We start from the raw sequence: 15426 nt of genomic DNA on the forward strand, positions 1-15426 counted from the left end.
GTTCAACCATCCCAATTGACTAACTTCTCTACTTACTTGCATCGTCAAAAATACTATGGCTTGATGTCCATATGTAAATAATCATAAAAAGATAAGTTATTTATTTATATGTTGTAGTGTTTTTAGGCATCAACTCATCACATATTTCAGCAAGTACAACAACACAAATGAGTTGAAAAACGTTTACACAAAAAAATAGTTTATTTACAGCTACTGGAAGAAATGATATCGTGCTGCAGTATTGGGCAATCAGAGAAACTGATGGCCCACATGTCATGTTAGTCAAGGTAAATATGTACAGTTGAGATGGTTAATCAATGACAACTATTTCATGTCAGAGTGCATGTCACAGTGGAAGGACAAAATAAATGTATAAATATATATATATATATTGAAGTACATTGTAAATTCTGATCTGCTGTGGGTGTCAAAAAGTTATGAAAACCGTTATGTTGCATCAGTGTCTTCAACCGCTTACCACATGTGTAGCTACATACACCATGTCAGTGCCATCTTGGTATACTATAATGTAGGCATTCATATGCTGTTATCATTCGTCATGTATTTCATATCTTATCTGTACATTATTTGACAACTCTGTCAGTCTCTACGTAGATCCCCTAATTCCTCTTGTCATCATCATTACCATCCTTACCATATCTGTCATAGTTATCCCCCTCCACTTCCTCCTCCCCCTCCTCATCTTCATCATTCTCCTCCTCCTCCTCCTCCTCCTCCTCCTCCTCCTCCTCTTCATCATCATCATCATCATCATCATCATCATCATCATCATCATCATCATCATCATCATCATCATCATCATCATCACCATCACCATCGTCACCATCGTCGTCATCATCTTCATCATCGTCATCATATGGAAAGCCGGTTGGGACCATCGTCGTCAACGCTACATTGCATAGAAAAAGCCTATCAAAGTCGTCATCGTCATCGGCTGTTGTCGACGATAAAACTAGCTACACACGCCAATGTGGACCTTCATCGTCGTCGTCATCACCATCACCATGCATGCAAAAGTTTTCGTCATCGTTGGCCAAGTATGCGACATCATCGTTGATGCCTTTTAAGAAGTCGTCATCGTCGATGGCCTAAAAATACTAAAAATAGCCTATATGCGACACCATCGATGGTGAAAAAACGCACATGCGTAGAAGGTGCCTTTTAAAAATATTGTTGTCGTTTGCAACTTTGCAACATGCATCGTCGTTGGCCGAGGGCGACGATGACAACAAGAAGTGCATGCACCAATGGCACTCGGACAAAACAGCGTCAACAGCTAGCGCTGAGGACATAAATGCAACACTTTTATCTTGTTTATTTCCGGCTGTTTATACTCATAGCTTGTATTTTCAAAGAATCTAATCACAGGGTGGGTTGTATTCATGACTGACATTTCTAACCCCATGCCTTGAACTCGGCAGTGTTCAGTATTTATCATGTCAAGTTGTCATAATGTGTAGGAACATAAATTTAGCATAAAAATATTTTTCTCAAACGGGCTGCAAATAAAATGTAATATCAGACACACATACCGTCATAGTCCCACATTTAAAACTGTCGGGTGAAATTAGAGAGCAAGAAAAAATCGTTTATTTTACTACACGTTTATTTACACTTAAAACGTTACGTGTCTGATATTATATTTTATTTGTAGCCCTGTTTGAGAAAAATATTTTTAGCGAAACACAAGTAGGAAAACCAAAACTACACCCAAGGGATCATCAAAATATCATAATGATTATGATGACTACATCTCAAAATGACATGCTAAATTTATTTCCCTACACACTATGACAACTTGACATGATAAATACTGAACACTGCCGAGTTCCAGGCATGGGGTTAGAAATGTCAGTCATGAATACAACCCAGATTCTTTGAAAATACAAGCTATGAGTATAAACAGCCGGAAATAAACACGATAAAAGTGTTGCATTTACGTCCTCAACGCTAGCTGTTGACGCTGTTTTGTCCGAGTGCCATTGGTGCAAGCACTTCTTGTTGTCATCGTCGCCCTCGGCCAACGACGATGCATGTTGCAAGGTTGCCAACGACAACAACTTTTTTAAAAGGCATCTTCTGCGCATGTGCATTTTTCAACATCGATGGTGTCGCATAGTATATTAGGCCATCGACGATGACGAACTTGTTACAAGGCATCAACGATGATGTCGCATACTTGGCCAACGATGACGAAAACTTTTGTATGCATGGTGATGGTGATGACGACGACGATGAAGGTCCACATTGGCGTGTGTAGCTAGTTTTATCGTCGACAACAGCCGATGACGACGACGACTTTGATAGGCTTTTTCTATGCAATGTAGCGTTGTCGACGATGGTCCCAACCGGCTTTCCATATCATCATCATCAACATCATCATCGTCATCATCCTCATCATCATCATCATCATCATCATCATCATCATCATCATCATCACCATCCTTGTCATCAACACAATCATAATCAAATTGTTTACATTCTCTCTGTTATGAGCACAATAACTTCTATAATAGGATAGGTTAAATTATTTACTGTTTTCTCAATAGATAGACCTACTAAATGTTCAAGTTTTACATGTGTATCTAGAGTACTTTGCCTAGAAATCTGCCATATTTAGATAATAATATTTGTGTACAGGTACTGGTATTTGTAAGTGATGAGCGTGATGGACTTGACATTTTGGAATGTTAGTAGGTTGGCTGTGTACTTCATAAAGAGCTGATGAAAAATGCAATAAAAAGTGTCAGTGGTACTTCTTAGCCTTGACCTTCCAAATGATACCATATTCAGGCAAAATATGGTTGTTCAAGTTTCAAATTTAATGTTGCAGCCCGAGGCATTCTTGTTCAGTAGCTATAAATCGTGAATGCTGTGACCTGGTGTTGTTGATGATAGTGGCTGGTATGTGGAACTGTTAGTGTATACAAACCTTCCTTCTTGAAAAAAAAGTAATCTATGTTTAAAAAACCCTAAAGAGTACTGGAAGTACTGAAAACAAAGAGAATTTCTGAAAGGAGATGCTTTTTTTCCCAAGATGTTCCCAGAGAACTGCAGATTTTATTTATACCAGTTTTAGTTTTGCAACAATGAGTTTATCATGCCTCCATATGTCAAATTTGTCGGTTGATGTCAGTTAACTGTGCTGAATGGTTGGTATGTCCTTACAGAACACTGCATTATACATTACACATTTAATAGTAACAGTAATGACCAAGTCAATGAAATAGTAAATGGTCTATATAAACTTTACTGCATTTACATCTTATATTTTTAATGGCTAATTTGTATCGACAGAGCTACTGGAATGCTGACAGTAGTAAATATCAAGATTTTAGTATGTATTAAAGATATATCTTGTTAATGTTATACATGTAGTTTGGCAAAATAGAATATTGTAGGTATTTTTCCTCTTTCTCCCAACTTGTACTTAGTTGTGTACTTGTAAACAAATCCCCCCTAGGGAGAAAGAGGATTTTAATAAGCATCTGACAGTAGTAATGTATACAATTGAATTGAATAATATAATGTATGAGTTGACCAAATTTTTTTTCTGTTTTACTTCGGAAAATCACTTACACATGTTGCAAAGTCCTACACCAAGATTAGGGTACATTTTGACACGCAAAGTTGTGATAGAATGTAAAAGTATAACTGAGCAACTGACAAAAATAGTCAACGAAGTGAAATGTACTGGTCTACTTACAAAGATCTACATGTACATGTACTAGCATATACTTCATACATGTTATGTCCTACAACTTACATATATATACACAATCCTACAACTAGTACAAGCCTCTGGCCTTGGCTTAATTTGGCATGGTGTCAAATGCCAGCCAACATGAATGGACTGGCTACTACTTCCCCATTGCCGTAAACCACAGGTCGCTTTTTGGCACCATCCAAATTAACATGCTTATATTTTGTTGTGTCAGCAGAAATATGAGTTCTGGCTTGCGAGAATGCTACTTTTGAAATTGTTATCATTAAGTAAACAAAGTGTAATAATGAAGCGGCTATAATTAAGAAATATACATAATTTCTAACATTGTCGAAATCAGGTGATGAATATATATGGTAGTCTCAAAACTTCAGAACAGTCATACAAGTTATTGAAATGGTTTCAGAATAGTGAATGAACTCTGATGTTTCCATAGTTATTTTAAAATTTTAAAATACGTTTTGAAAATTTTCTTTGGCCATTAAAAAGTAGTGTATTGGAAGTGAGTCCTTAGAGATATCATTATGTCAACATCAGATACATGTAGTCCATTTGTATACTAGCTTGGTATTGTTCATCTGAAAAGTCCATCAGGCCAGACTAATTCTTGTGAGCTTGTGTAAGTTTTGCGTTCTTTGGAGAAAGAGTGATTGCAATGCGGCAATGTCCATCACAATATCTTATGCTTTATGATGATGTATTGTATATACTAGTATACTCTTCATCACATAGCATTATTATGACAGAGGACTTTATAGTAGTACTAGTAGCACCTCCGGGGATGTAGTTTGAAAGACATACATCACATTATTACGGCAGAGGATTTAGCACTAACACCTTCTGGGATGTAGTTTGAAAGGCACCTTATTGAGAACTATAAATATTATAGACAGTGTGACCAAATCTGGCTGCAGAGTATTATCATGAATATAAAGTCTTCACTGTATAGAGTTAGTAGGCATATGGTATGTAAATGATGTAGTATTGAGGTTGTAAAACTGAGTTGGCATTCTGGGTACACATCTGACCAGGTAAAATAAATCATGATGATCACACCTTCTGCATAATGTAACCCATGCATGCTGTTCATCATTAAGTCCCAGTGTGTCTACTATAATCTATTCCTGTGAATTACTTTCCAGTACATCACAAATGTCAAGGTCAGTTGAAATATGATTGATTAATTAATTGGTTATTTTATCTGTTGTCATTGCCTGGTTGAAACTGTTTATGTTGTCGTTGTGGAGATGCTGTTTAGAGCATCTTCAGGTTTTCTTAGCCCTTCCTCCCTGTTTTATGTATGTATGTATGAGTAATACATGAAGCTTAGTCATCCTATACGTGTATCAGGTCAAGTTGTACACACAATACTACATTCAAACTAGTACATGTACGTTGATATGTGAATTTAAAGGGGAGATGTCAGTATTAGGATTCTATCTGATGCTGTATATTTCAAAATGGTAAATGTAAATTTAACTCGTTTGTAAATAAACTTGAACATGTACATGTATTTCTGTAAATAAATTCAGTATGCAGTGAACAGGCACTGATATTGATAGTCTATGTTTCTTTCATATTATATTGTAAAGGTTGTAGAATCCAGTTAGTAGAAATACTAAGTGTGGTTGATAATTTATCTTTACATTTTATCATTTTTTAACTTTTTTTTTTTTGAAGAAAAAATGGTTGGAAATACATGTACATGTAAGTCATACCTACTTATAGCCAGCATGCATCATACAACCCTCGGCAAAAATACTTGAATGTAAAATTTTACAATGAAATGGCTGATTTTAACAGTTTTTATTCATCATTTATATGTAAAACTAGCATTGTTGATGTCATATTTAAGATTTTATGTCTCGTGTCTAAATGTACATATACATTTGTATAACAAATACTTGATATACATTTGTATTCTATAAGCAAAATTCTGGTTTACAGAGGAAATACTACCCTACTGAATATTTAGTGTGCTTTCAACATCAGAGAACACTATTGCCATGCCATCACTTTATGAGTGTACATTGTATATATTTTATGGATTGTATTGAACAGGACAAGTTGATGACAATGTATGTCTATCACTAAGTATATAGTTTCAATAACAGATGTTAAAATAGTAAAAATCCTGTCCTCAGTTGGACTGTTAATTTATCTTCTTTGGATATCCATATCACAGCTTGTAATTAAACTGCACAAGAAATAACACAGACTAGAACATTGTGAAATCAAAACCAGTGTACATTTGTAGCTACAGAATCATGGAACCACAGTCTATAAAAAATATGACGAGTGTGATGACATTTATTGTTCATATGCATATTGTATCACACATTAAGCATCCTAAAGGTCCATATAAAATGGAAATAAAATGGTCTTAGCATCGCAGTTCTTGTTTTGTATACGCAATAAAAAGCCCCCAAATATGTCCAGTACATGTAGAGTCATCGACTTTGTGAATTAAATAGATAAATTTTACCTGAGTTGAAATGATTTAATGAAGGATTTAGGGCCAAATTAGTTATTTCATGAAGTTATGGTCATCAAACTAGATTTCCTTATTCTGTGATGGGTTTACAAATCGATGCAAAATCTCTGACTCTGTGTAAATGGATACAAATGTATGATATAGTATAGAGACACTGGTATTTCAAGGAAATGATATCAAGAAAAAATCATGACATTTATATTATGTGTGATATAGCATAATAAACCCTTTAAAATGAAAGTCTTGCTGTATTGGTCTAGATGCTATAAATGGAGTCTCAAATTATCTCTGACCCAAAGAAATATCTTGAGATTTGATGGACAGATAGCACTTACATGTAGACTATGCCGTACAGTATACTATAATTAGTGAAACATCTAGCTACTCTTCATTGCATCATATGTAGCAGCACACTTTTCCATTCATAGATGTAAAACATCCAAAACCACTCTATAAACCCAAAATTTAATATACAATGGTGTTGACAAGTACATATACTTTACAAAGCAGAAAATGAGAAATTTTGTGATGGGTATTGGAGGTTGCAACATTGAAACTCCCATTGAACAATAATGCAATGAATATTTGTGTACATCAATGAGCATATATATGTAATGTATCAGTGTCTAATGGAAAGTGTCTTGTCACTCAGTTTAAAAATACAGCAACAGATGAAATACTGATACTAGTCTATAGATATATGTGCATTTAAGAAATGCAACAGAAATACATTGATCATAAACCATGTCAGTAGAAATAGATATGAATTGTGAATATGTTCATGTATATACTTAACTTTAATATCAGCTTTAGAAGTGCAAAAGTAACAAATAATATACAAAATGTAGTCCTTTAATCAAAGTGGCCACATGAATGACAAATGGTAATTATTTTGGATTTTTAATTCATAAAACAACTACTATGTATTTATACTTGGAGAACAATATGAAACAGCATATACTGAATCCTTGTTTGTAACTCAAAAAATTGCAAAATGTTAAAAAAATGTTTAATATATTTGTTATTGTATGTACAATAACAAACTTTGTACACACTTTTTAGCATTTTGTAATTTATTGAGTTACAAACACAGACTTGGTATATGCTATTTCTCATTGTCTTTTCAAGTAGGAAAACATAGTAGAGTTGTCTTAAGAATTAAAAATCCAACATAAATACCCCATTTGTCATCCATATTGCCTCTTCAATTAGTATTTCAAATAACAATTCTTTGACAAAAGGCAAGGGATAATTCATGTGCCCAATGTGTACTGAAAAGTAGAATGATATACAGTCAAATCAACGGTAAAGTACACATCAAAAGATCTAAGAATCGCGCATACTGAAAAAACTCAAAGACACACCCTGAAAGATGGAGTGGACTTTAGTTAGATGGTAGTGAAACTGAATGATCCATCTCGCAAACCAGAGCTGTTATTTCTTTCTGTGACTCTCAGCAGTGAACCTTGGACAGTGCCATAAAAAGAGGCTGTGGTTTTAATACGACAATGGAATGATCAGATGTCATTGGTTTATTCAGTTCATTGGGTTCTAATGTTCCAAGGTGGAAAATATTTTCTTTTCCTTTTTCAATCAGCTTTGCTTAAGAGATAATGAATCTCAAGTGAAGTCAGTGTATGTTGTTACAGAGTCACTGTAACATCTAACGGTAATTGAGTTCTCAGGATTATTATATATATATTATTATGGGTTCCCATCCAAAATTAAGGTTACAGTGTAAGCAATGCAGGATATTTTTATTCTAAATTTCCTGATTAATTTTTACCAGGGATCTACATGTAATATAGACACTGAATCGAAATACGAAGGTTACAAAATGACCATGAAATATGTGCATTGTAATGTATGATTCATTTGAAATAACTAATGATATATTCTGTATCAAATTATCTTACAGGCTTCAACTCAGATAGAAGGTCGTCTTCCTGCACGTAAATCCAGGAGATCTCTATTACCAACCCCAAGGACTATCCAACACCAAGCCCAATCTCCGGAACCAGTATCTTTGAATTTCACCAAGGGATGCGAACAGTTTCAAATTGGTGACAGAGTCTGTATATCGGGTTGTAAGACTGGTACTTTGAAATTCAAAGGAGCAACACAATTTGCAAAGGGTGAGTTGAATGGAGTTGAACTAGATGAACCAGCTGGTAAACACAATGGTACTGTGGATGGAGTTCAGTACTTTCAGTGTCCCGCCAAACATGGAATCTTTGTACCAAATCACAAAATACAACTGCTGAGTGCTGCTCAGAAATTAAAGGAGAACAAAGCCCCAGAAGAGTGTGGTACAAGTACGGCTGGCATTCCAAGTCCTGTGGTACCAAAACATCATAAAATAGTTAAAGTTATAAAGCCTCAAGGCCAAAGTAAGCTTCCTTCTCCAAAGGTATCAAACACAACAACTGGTACAAGTCTTCCTAAATTCAACAGACCCAAAACTTTACCTACTTTGAATAAAAAGAAAGCAAGTACGTTGAAAACAACACAAGTTGGAACTTTCACCAAGGAAGGACGTAAAGTTGAAGTGTTTACATTGACGACATCTCAAACCTCACCACGCAAAACTTCAAGTCCTGAACGAGAAAACCAATCCAACAGTAAGTTGTTCCAATCACGAAAAGTTAGTCCTGTGCAAAATAAAGCTGTTTCACCAGGTTGGTCTGGAGCCAATGCCAATCCCACCTCAACTGCCACAGTTACAAAACCAACAACTCGGTTACCCAAAATACGAGGGAGAAGGTCTTTCTTACCCAGAGTGAATTATTGTCATGATTCCACATTTACTACGGAAGACGGTGGAATCAAACTAATTTTACCTGATTCTTTGGATTCTGAGTCAAGTGATACCAGAAGCATTGACACTTTCAGTCTTGAAGACAGTGAAATACAGTCTACAACTCAAATTGACATTGCATTCAATAAGAACCCAGAAGCATTTCCTGAAAAAGATATACTGAATGGTGCTGCTGAATGCTTGAATGAAACTTTTGAAGTTCCTGTTGAAACAAATCTTATTCAAGATGATGAAGTTGTAAAGAATCTTGATGGAACTTTTACAGTGGACAGTTTGGAAGTCCAAATAACTCTGAATGAGACATTTGATAAACAAAACTCAACTTTTAATCTTGGTAGTGGTGTAGTTGAGTCAACAAACCACACCTTCTCAGGAGAAACTCCCCAAGACAGTGCTTCAGGTCCTTTTGATCTTGAGACGCTTCCAAAACCAGAACCAGGGACTCCAGATTTGAGTCTAATGTCATTTGCAGAAGAAGCCTTAGCTAAAAGCACTCCAGATCAGCTCCCAGTTGAAGACATAACAGATCAACCAGATTCCTCTCACTCTCAGGAACCTTCTAAACCTGACATATCAGTCAACTCAGAAACGACAGACATATCAAAGAGATCTGTACACAGTCCAACATCCAACGTACTTGACAACTTGACTTCTGATAGCTTACTAAACCCAGACTTGCTAGTGGAGACTTTTAGTGAGGAAATTCCCCTACCAAAGAGTCTAGAAGTCTTTGAACAAGTGAGGGCTGCTGAGGAGAGAGTTTTAAGTGAAGCTATTGCAGCAGGGGAGTTGCAGTCTAAAGAAGAGTCTGCTACAGAGATAGCTAGTGCTACCAAAAGCCAACTTGTGAATCTGAATGATACACAAACCCTGATTCATGACACTGGACAGAAAGTGGAAGAGGGAGACTCAGTACCGCTACAAAAAACGTCCAGTGTTCTTGGTAACCTGGATTTTACAGTGACTTCATCAACTCCATTTGGAAAACAACGGCATCAGAGTTTGATGGATGAACCAGCAGCAGTCAGTCCTATTGTAGAAGATAACAATATCTCTCAGTCAGAAGATGCTAAATTGTCTCTAAGGGAGAAAACAAAGTCAGGAAAAGCTAACATTTCTGCCACACCTGAAAAACTTACCGATATATGCTTGACTTTTGAAGATAGCATGGCCTTACCTGTTGATATCATTGAAAGTCATATTGCTCAACCTGAGCAACCAGATGAGAATGGTGTTGATCAGAATGGTCAAATTGAAAGCCATGGGAAGAAAATAGCCAAAGATGAATTGAAACTTGCACTAGGTGATCTTCTTGATGATGGAGAGGATTTGGAGCAGTCTGTTCCTGATAGTGATTGGGCTGCAGAAGGAGAACACACTTCCTCTACAGATTTTGGACATAGTAGAGAAGCTGATAAAGTAAACTCAGAGAATAGTGAAAGTATAGAAGTATCAATAACAGAAACAGACACCATATCAACTAGTGAACAGTCACTACAGCATACCGATAGTCTTGAAGTTACTCTGTCAGAATCTTTTGAATTGAATGGTAATATTGAAAACCATGACAACACATTGACGGAATTGATTCCTGAATCCAAAGGTGATTCCAGTGCTTCTAGGCTAGACAGCGATCCACCACCAGAACTGCAGAATCTTTTAGATACTGAATCTACAGCTCAGTCAAAATTAGATAACGACATATCACCTCAAGGAGAAGTTGGAGAAGATGAACAGAGACCTCAGGGTGCTATTGTTGCTATGGAGATGAAATCAACAGAACATGATACACAATCAAAAGACAAGGATGGAGTAGAGAAGATTACAGAAGCAATGGATGAAGAAATTAAAAAAGTACGAGAAGAATCAAAAGATGGAGAAAATAAAGGCATGAAGTTGGATGAATCTGAAGTGAAAACAGATGATGCCGTCTCCACAAAATCAAAGTCTAAAAAACAAGCCGCTTCCAAATCACCTACTGCTGAAATAAGTATGAATGGCACTGACAGAAATGTAACATCACCCCACAGAAGTGTATCAAGTACATCATCAAGAAGCAGCAGATTAAACTCTCCCACTGGAAGAAGGGGTTCATTTGATTCCAGTCGTGGCACCTCTCCTGCCAGAAGTAGTACTGAAACTCTACCTAAGAAGACATATACGCCATCCAGCTGGAGGACAGAAAAGCCTTCATCACCTCCAGAGTCCAAAGATAAAGGTGTAATATCACCACGCAGGAGAGTGGATCTACCAATCTTGCCCCCTAAATTGAATTTTGCAACTGTAAGAAGCAGAATAGATACTGGAAGAAGACCAAGTCTCAAAAAGGAGGAGAAAGAGGGTGGTGATAGTTTAGTGAAGTCAGATAGTAGCAGTAGACAAACAAAGACAACAGAAGATGTAAAGAGATCTAGTTTATCTACCAGTAAAGGCTCCAAAACTGAACAGTCTGCATCTAAAGGTAAGAATGTATTTTAAAAGCATCAATTCAGAATCAACGTTCTATCCTTTTTCTTCATTTTATGATTTGTTGACAATCAGAACTCCATATCAGAAGTCCTCCAAAGAACAACAGTCTGCATACAATGTTCTAGGTGAGAGTATTACTGTTATATTGAAACAGCGCCCTCTTGTGATGGTAGTGATAGAGCTTGATGACACGTAGACATGTTCACTGTAAAGATGCCTTTCATCTTTCGCTGTGATGCAGTAACTCTCTCCACGCTGTTTATTGGAAAGACTAAACTTGTAGAATCACAAGTGTAGAGACTAGTTATTGGATAAAAAGGGCTTGTAAATGTCTCTGATTAATCATGTTGAATAATTTGTATTTGTAGACTTTTCAGCTCAGCTACAATTTAGTAAGTTGAAACATGATTGCCAAGAGCTAGATATTTGCAAGCTTAGTTTAGACTGTAATAGCAGATGCTGAGAAAAGATCACAAAATGACAAACTCTAAAGCAACTGTTGATACAGTCTAAGAGTCGCTGTAAAATCATTAAATTGGTGTGCCCCTTGAAGTATGGGTATATGACTTATTTAGATGTGTTCTGGATCACCTTAAAGCACAGTATGAAATGTGATAAATGGATCCCATTTCTAAACCATTAAGATGAGACAGTAACACGTGCCAATTACATGTAGAATTGTTGAACTAAAGAGCTGCATTTAGCAACATTTTTAAAAAAAATATAACTTATAAGATGTAATGTACAGAAACTGAATTCCATGCTTTTTTACACCAGCACAGCCGTACACTTGTGACATTTTATAGCTGGCTTGATTGTTCTAATGTATTGAATTGTCAGAGATTGAAGACTGCCCTAAGGATTCCACTGTAATGTATGTTGTAAATGTAATGCATGTTTTGTGTTGTGTTGTAAACTAGAAATGTAGCTATCCTATCTCCTTACACATATTACAGGTCAACCTATGCCCAGTAGTGACAAACTGATGGCCATTATACATGGTAGTTCCTTCTGGAATGAAATCAGAGGTATAGAACCTCCTGAACTTTGAACTTTAAACTTTGAACTTGAACCCCTCTCCACATCAGCTTCATCATCGTTATCTTCAGCATCCTCATGCATAAGCAAAGCACACAACCAACTACCAGTATAACTCACTCAATTACTGATACAACAACTGAAATAATTAACACATGGTTGGGTGTCATGGGTTCACTGGCTCCCTGGGTTATATCGAATGTATACATCTTATTATCTGCATTGGTAATGGCCTAACCCCCTGAAAATGGTTTTCTTAATTGTAGAGGTAGCAAGCACCTTAAAGTCAAACACTGCAAAGATGGCTGCAACATTGCAATGGATATCACATCTAGGTGTACTTCCCAGAAATCTATGTAGAAAATATGTAACAGCAACATTTATAATCACTGTAACTTTTTTTTAGCAAAGCACAAACATCATAGTGTGCATGTTCAAGCAGTCTTGCTGAAAATTGGCTATTCATCACATGTCTACTATGGAAGTAATAGATCTCATGAATACATGAAGTGAATGAGACCTTGTTGTTTTTTCTGACAAAAACAACTTGGTAAAACTAAAAGCGTACAGATATCAAAATTTCGACAAATTTGCAGTCTTTTGATTTTACCCAAGGTGCGTTTTCTAACCATACTTAATGTATAGTAGGTAACAGATCCAATGGAACATAAAAGTAGTATGTACATATTAATCTTTTATCCTCTCAATATTGAAATTCAACCCAATAATTACCCTAATAACACCCAACAAATTAAAAAAATAACTTAACCTTAATTTAATCCAGTGTTCTCCCTCAATAAAGTACCATGAGTTCACAGTCCTGTTACAGTAGCAGTTAGCAGTTTCAGAGTGTCATCTTAATATGATGAAAATTTCATTTCATATATCTCGCACATTGTCAAGCTGATATCCAAACATTTACCAGACTCCAGAGACCGTCATTTGAATTCGTTTAAAAGGACAGTCTGTAACTTAGCGGTCATTTTGGTTACTTTAAAGGGAGACAGACTGTAACTTAATGGTCTCTCTATACATTTGTTTCAGTTTGAAATATATATATACATATGTATATATTAATCCAACTACTACGTATGACATGTTGAATCATAGACCCTACGTGTAGAGTCTATGGTTGAATCATGTCATAGCAAATGGTAGAGCTCTAACCACCAGATATATAACATGTACAGTTCATAAATTCATAAACATTTAGTCTTGGTTTCCAGGCCCCGTTGTACATATTTAATGAGCTCTATCATAGGGAGAACACTGAACTCATAAATATGATAACACATAGGTAGATTGATTCACAAGAAGTCTTGGATATCCAAAGAGTGATGGAACTTGGACAAAACAGCCACATATACTTTATCACTGACAGCAGCATGTAATAGTTTTGTGTCTGTAGTGTGTCTTGTAGGTTTGTCTTTATATTTGTCTCCCTGTTGTCTTCCTATCCTTTCCTGCACTCTATATTCACAAGTGTTTATTTCACGAGTGTTTTTGTGATATTTCATTGATGTGTTTTCTATTGTGACACTTTTCTTATCGCACAAGGTAGGTGAATGTACAAAGTTGCTGTTTCTTGAGTTTGATCGATTGCTTCTTTCATGAACTTTCCTTGTGCATTTACAGTTGGAAATGTTAAATTTTGAAATGTCTTGCATTTGTCAAAAGAAAGAAGCTCACCCCAGCCACCTGAAATATCCTGTTTCCTGCTTTTGTGTGGCCATATGTTATTCTGTATGCTTGATGTTTGAGCGTAGATTGTAGTTCTTTTTGCATTGCTGTTTGAATGAAAGTGAATTGACAAGTTTTTTTTCAATTATATGAATGCCGTGTATGGTTATTGCATGTACCTCGTGGGATATATGCAAAAAGTACTAGACTATAACTTGTTATAGTTTTGCAAACCCAAAGGTACTTGTGATAATTGGCAACTATAATCTATGGATTCCCTAGATTTTCTTGTTGAACTGAGTGATTTTCATGTACTCCTGCTGTTTCCAAGGTGTATTTTACTCTCTTTGACTTCCAAATGCATCTAGTATGTGTGTAAGAATTGTTTTGAAATTGGTATATGATGCTTCAACCTGTCTATCATTTCCACAGGAATTAAGCCAAACAACCGGACGATGCAAACTCTGAAGACAGGTGCTGGCAAGACAGGAGAACGGGAACGACGAGGTAGTACATCCAGCGTTGCTTCTGACATATCACAGAAATCAGACATATCACGTGGATCACGAAGATCATCCACATCCTCACCTAGGGGTACAGTTGGTGGTGGTGGTGTTTTAACAGCTCCCATTCCACTTAGATTGCAAAGTAAGCATCAGTAGGCATGGCTTTGGAATCTTGATTTTGGCTGCTTTGTCCCATCGCCCTGATAAAGTATACAATATATTATCAAAAGCTGGTGAAGTTGACGGTGTTTTTCATATTACAAATGCTTACATGCATGAATTTTATTTTTGAATGTTGAAGGATAGTTAATCAAGATAGTAGGCAAGAAATGTTATTTGCAAATTTTTCAATAATGAACGTTAAAAGAAAAATCTGTGCCACCTATCCCCAACCTATTTATTTCTCTCCATAATCTCCCTTTAATACCTTATCTGAAATGAATTGCTAGATATTAGAACAAACATACACCATTATGGTCTGAATATTTTGAATTAACTCCTAGTGGTATGTCTATCCCAGATTACCCAACTAACAAGTACTGTATAAATTTATATTTTTTTTTCACCCATTATGCATACCCTCAGCCAAAAAACCTAAAGGACGTTCACTAATACCACATCGGAATAGTAAGTAGTAAAGTGTCTCTCTATTGTGGTATCATTTAGTTTGGATGTG

At 36.0% G+C, this 15426-nt stretch overlaps 1 protein-coding gene across 4 annotated transcripts in view; it reads left to right on the top strand.

Moving 5' to 3' along the window:
• Positions 1-15426, top strand: part of LOC144438492 (uncharacterized) — an 88488-nt gene that overhangs the window by 41807 nt on the left and 31255 nt on the right. For 3 of the 4 annotated variants that reach the window (XM_078127530.1, XM_078127532.1, XM_078127533.1), the window contains exons 2-3: positions 8158-11518; positions 14677-14892. In XM_078127530.1, coding sequence (XP_077983656.1) covers positions 8158-11518; positions 14677-14892 — 3577 coding nt within the window. Of the gene's footprint in view, positions 1-8157; positions 11519-14676; positions 14893-15335; positions 15378-15426 lie in introns of all 4 variants that reach the window. The other variant, XM_078127531.1, reaches the window with a different exon arrangement.

Source organism: Glandiceps talaboti, chromosome 8 (genome assembly GCF_964340395.1).
Source record: "Glandiceps talaboti chromosome 8, keGlaTala1.1, whole genome shotgun sequence".
Taxonomy (NCBI): Eukaryota; Metazoa; Hemichordata; class Enteropneusta; family Spengelidae; genus Glandiceps; species Glandiceps talaboti.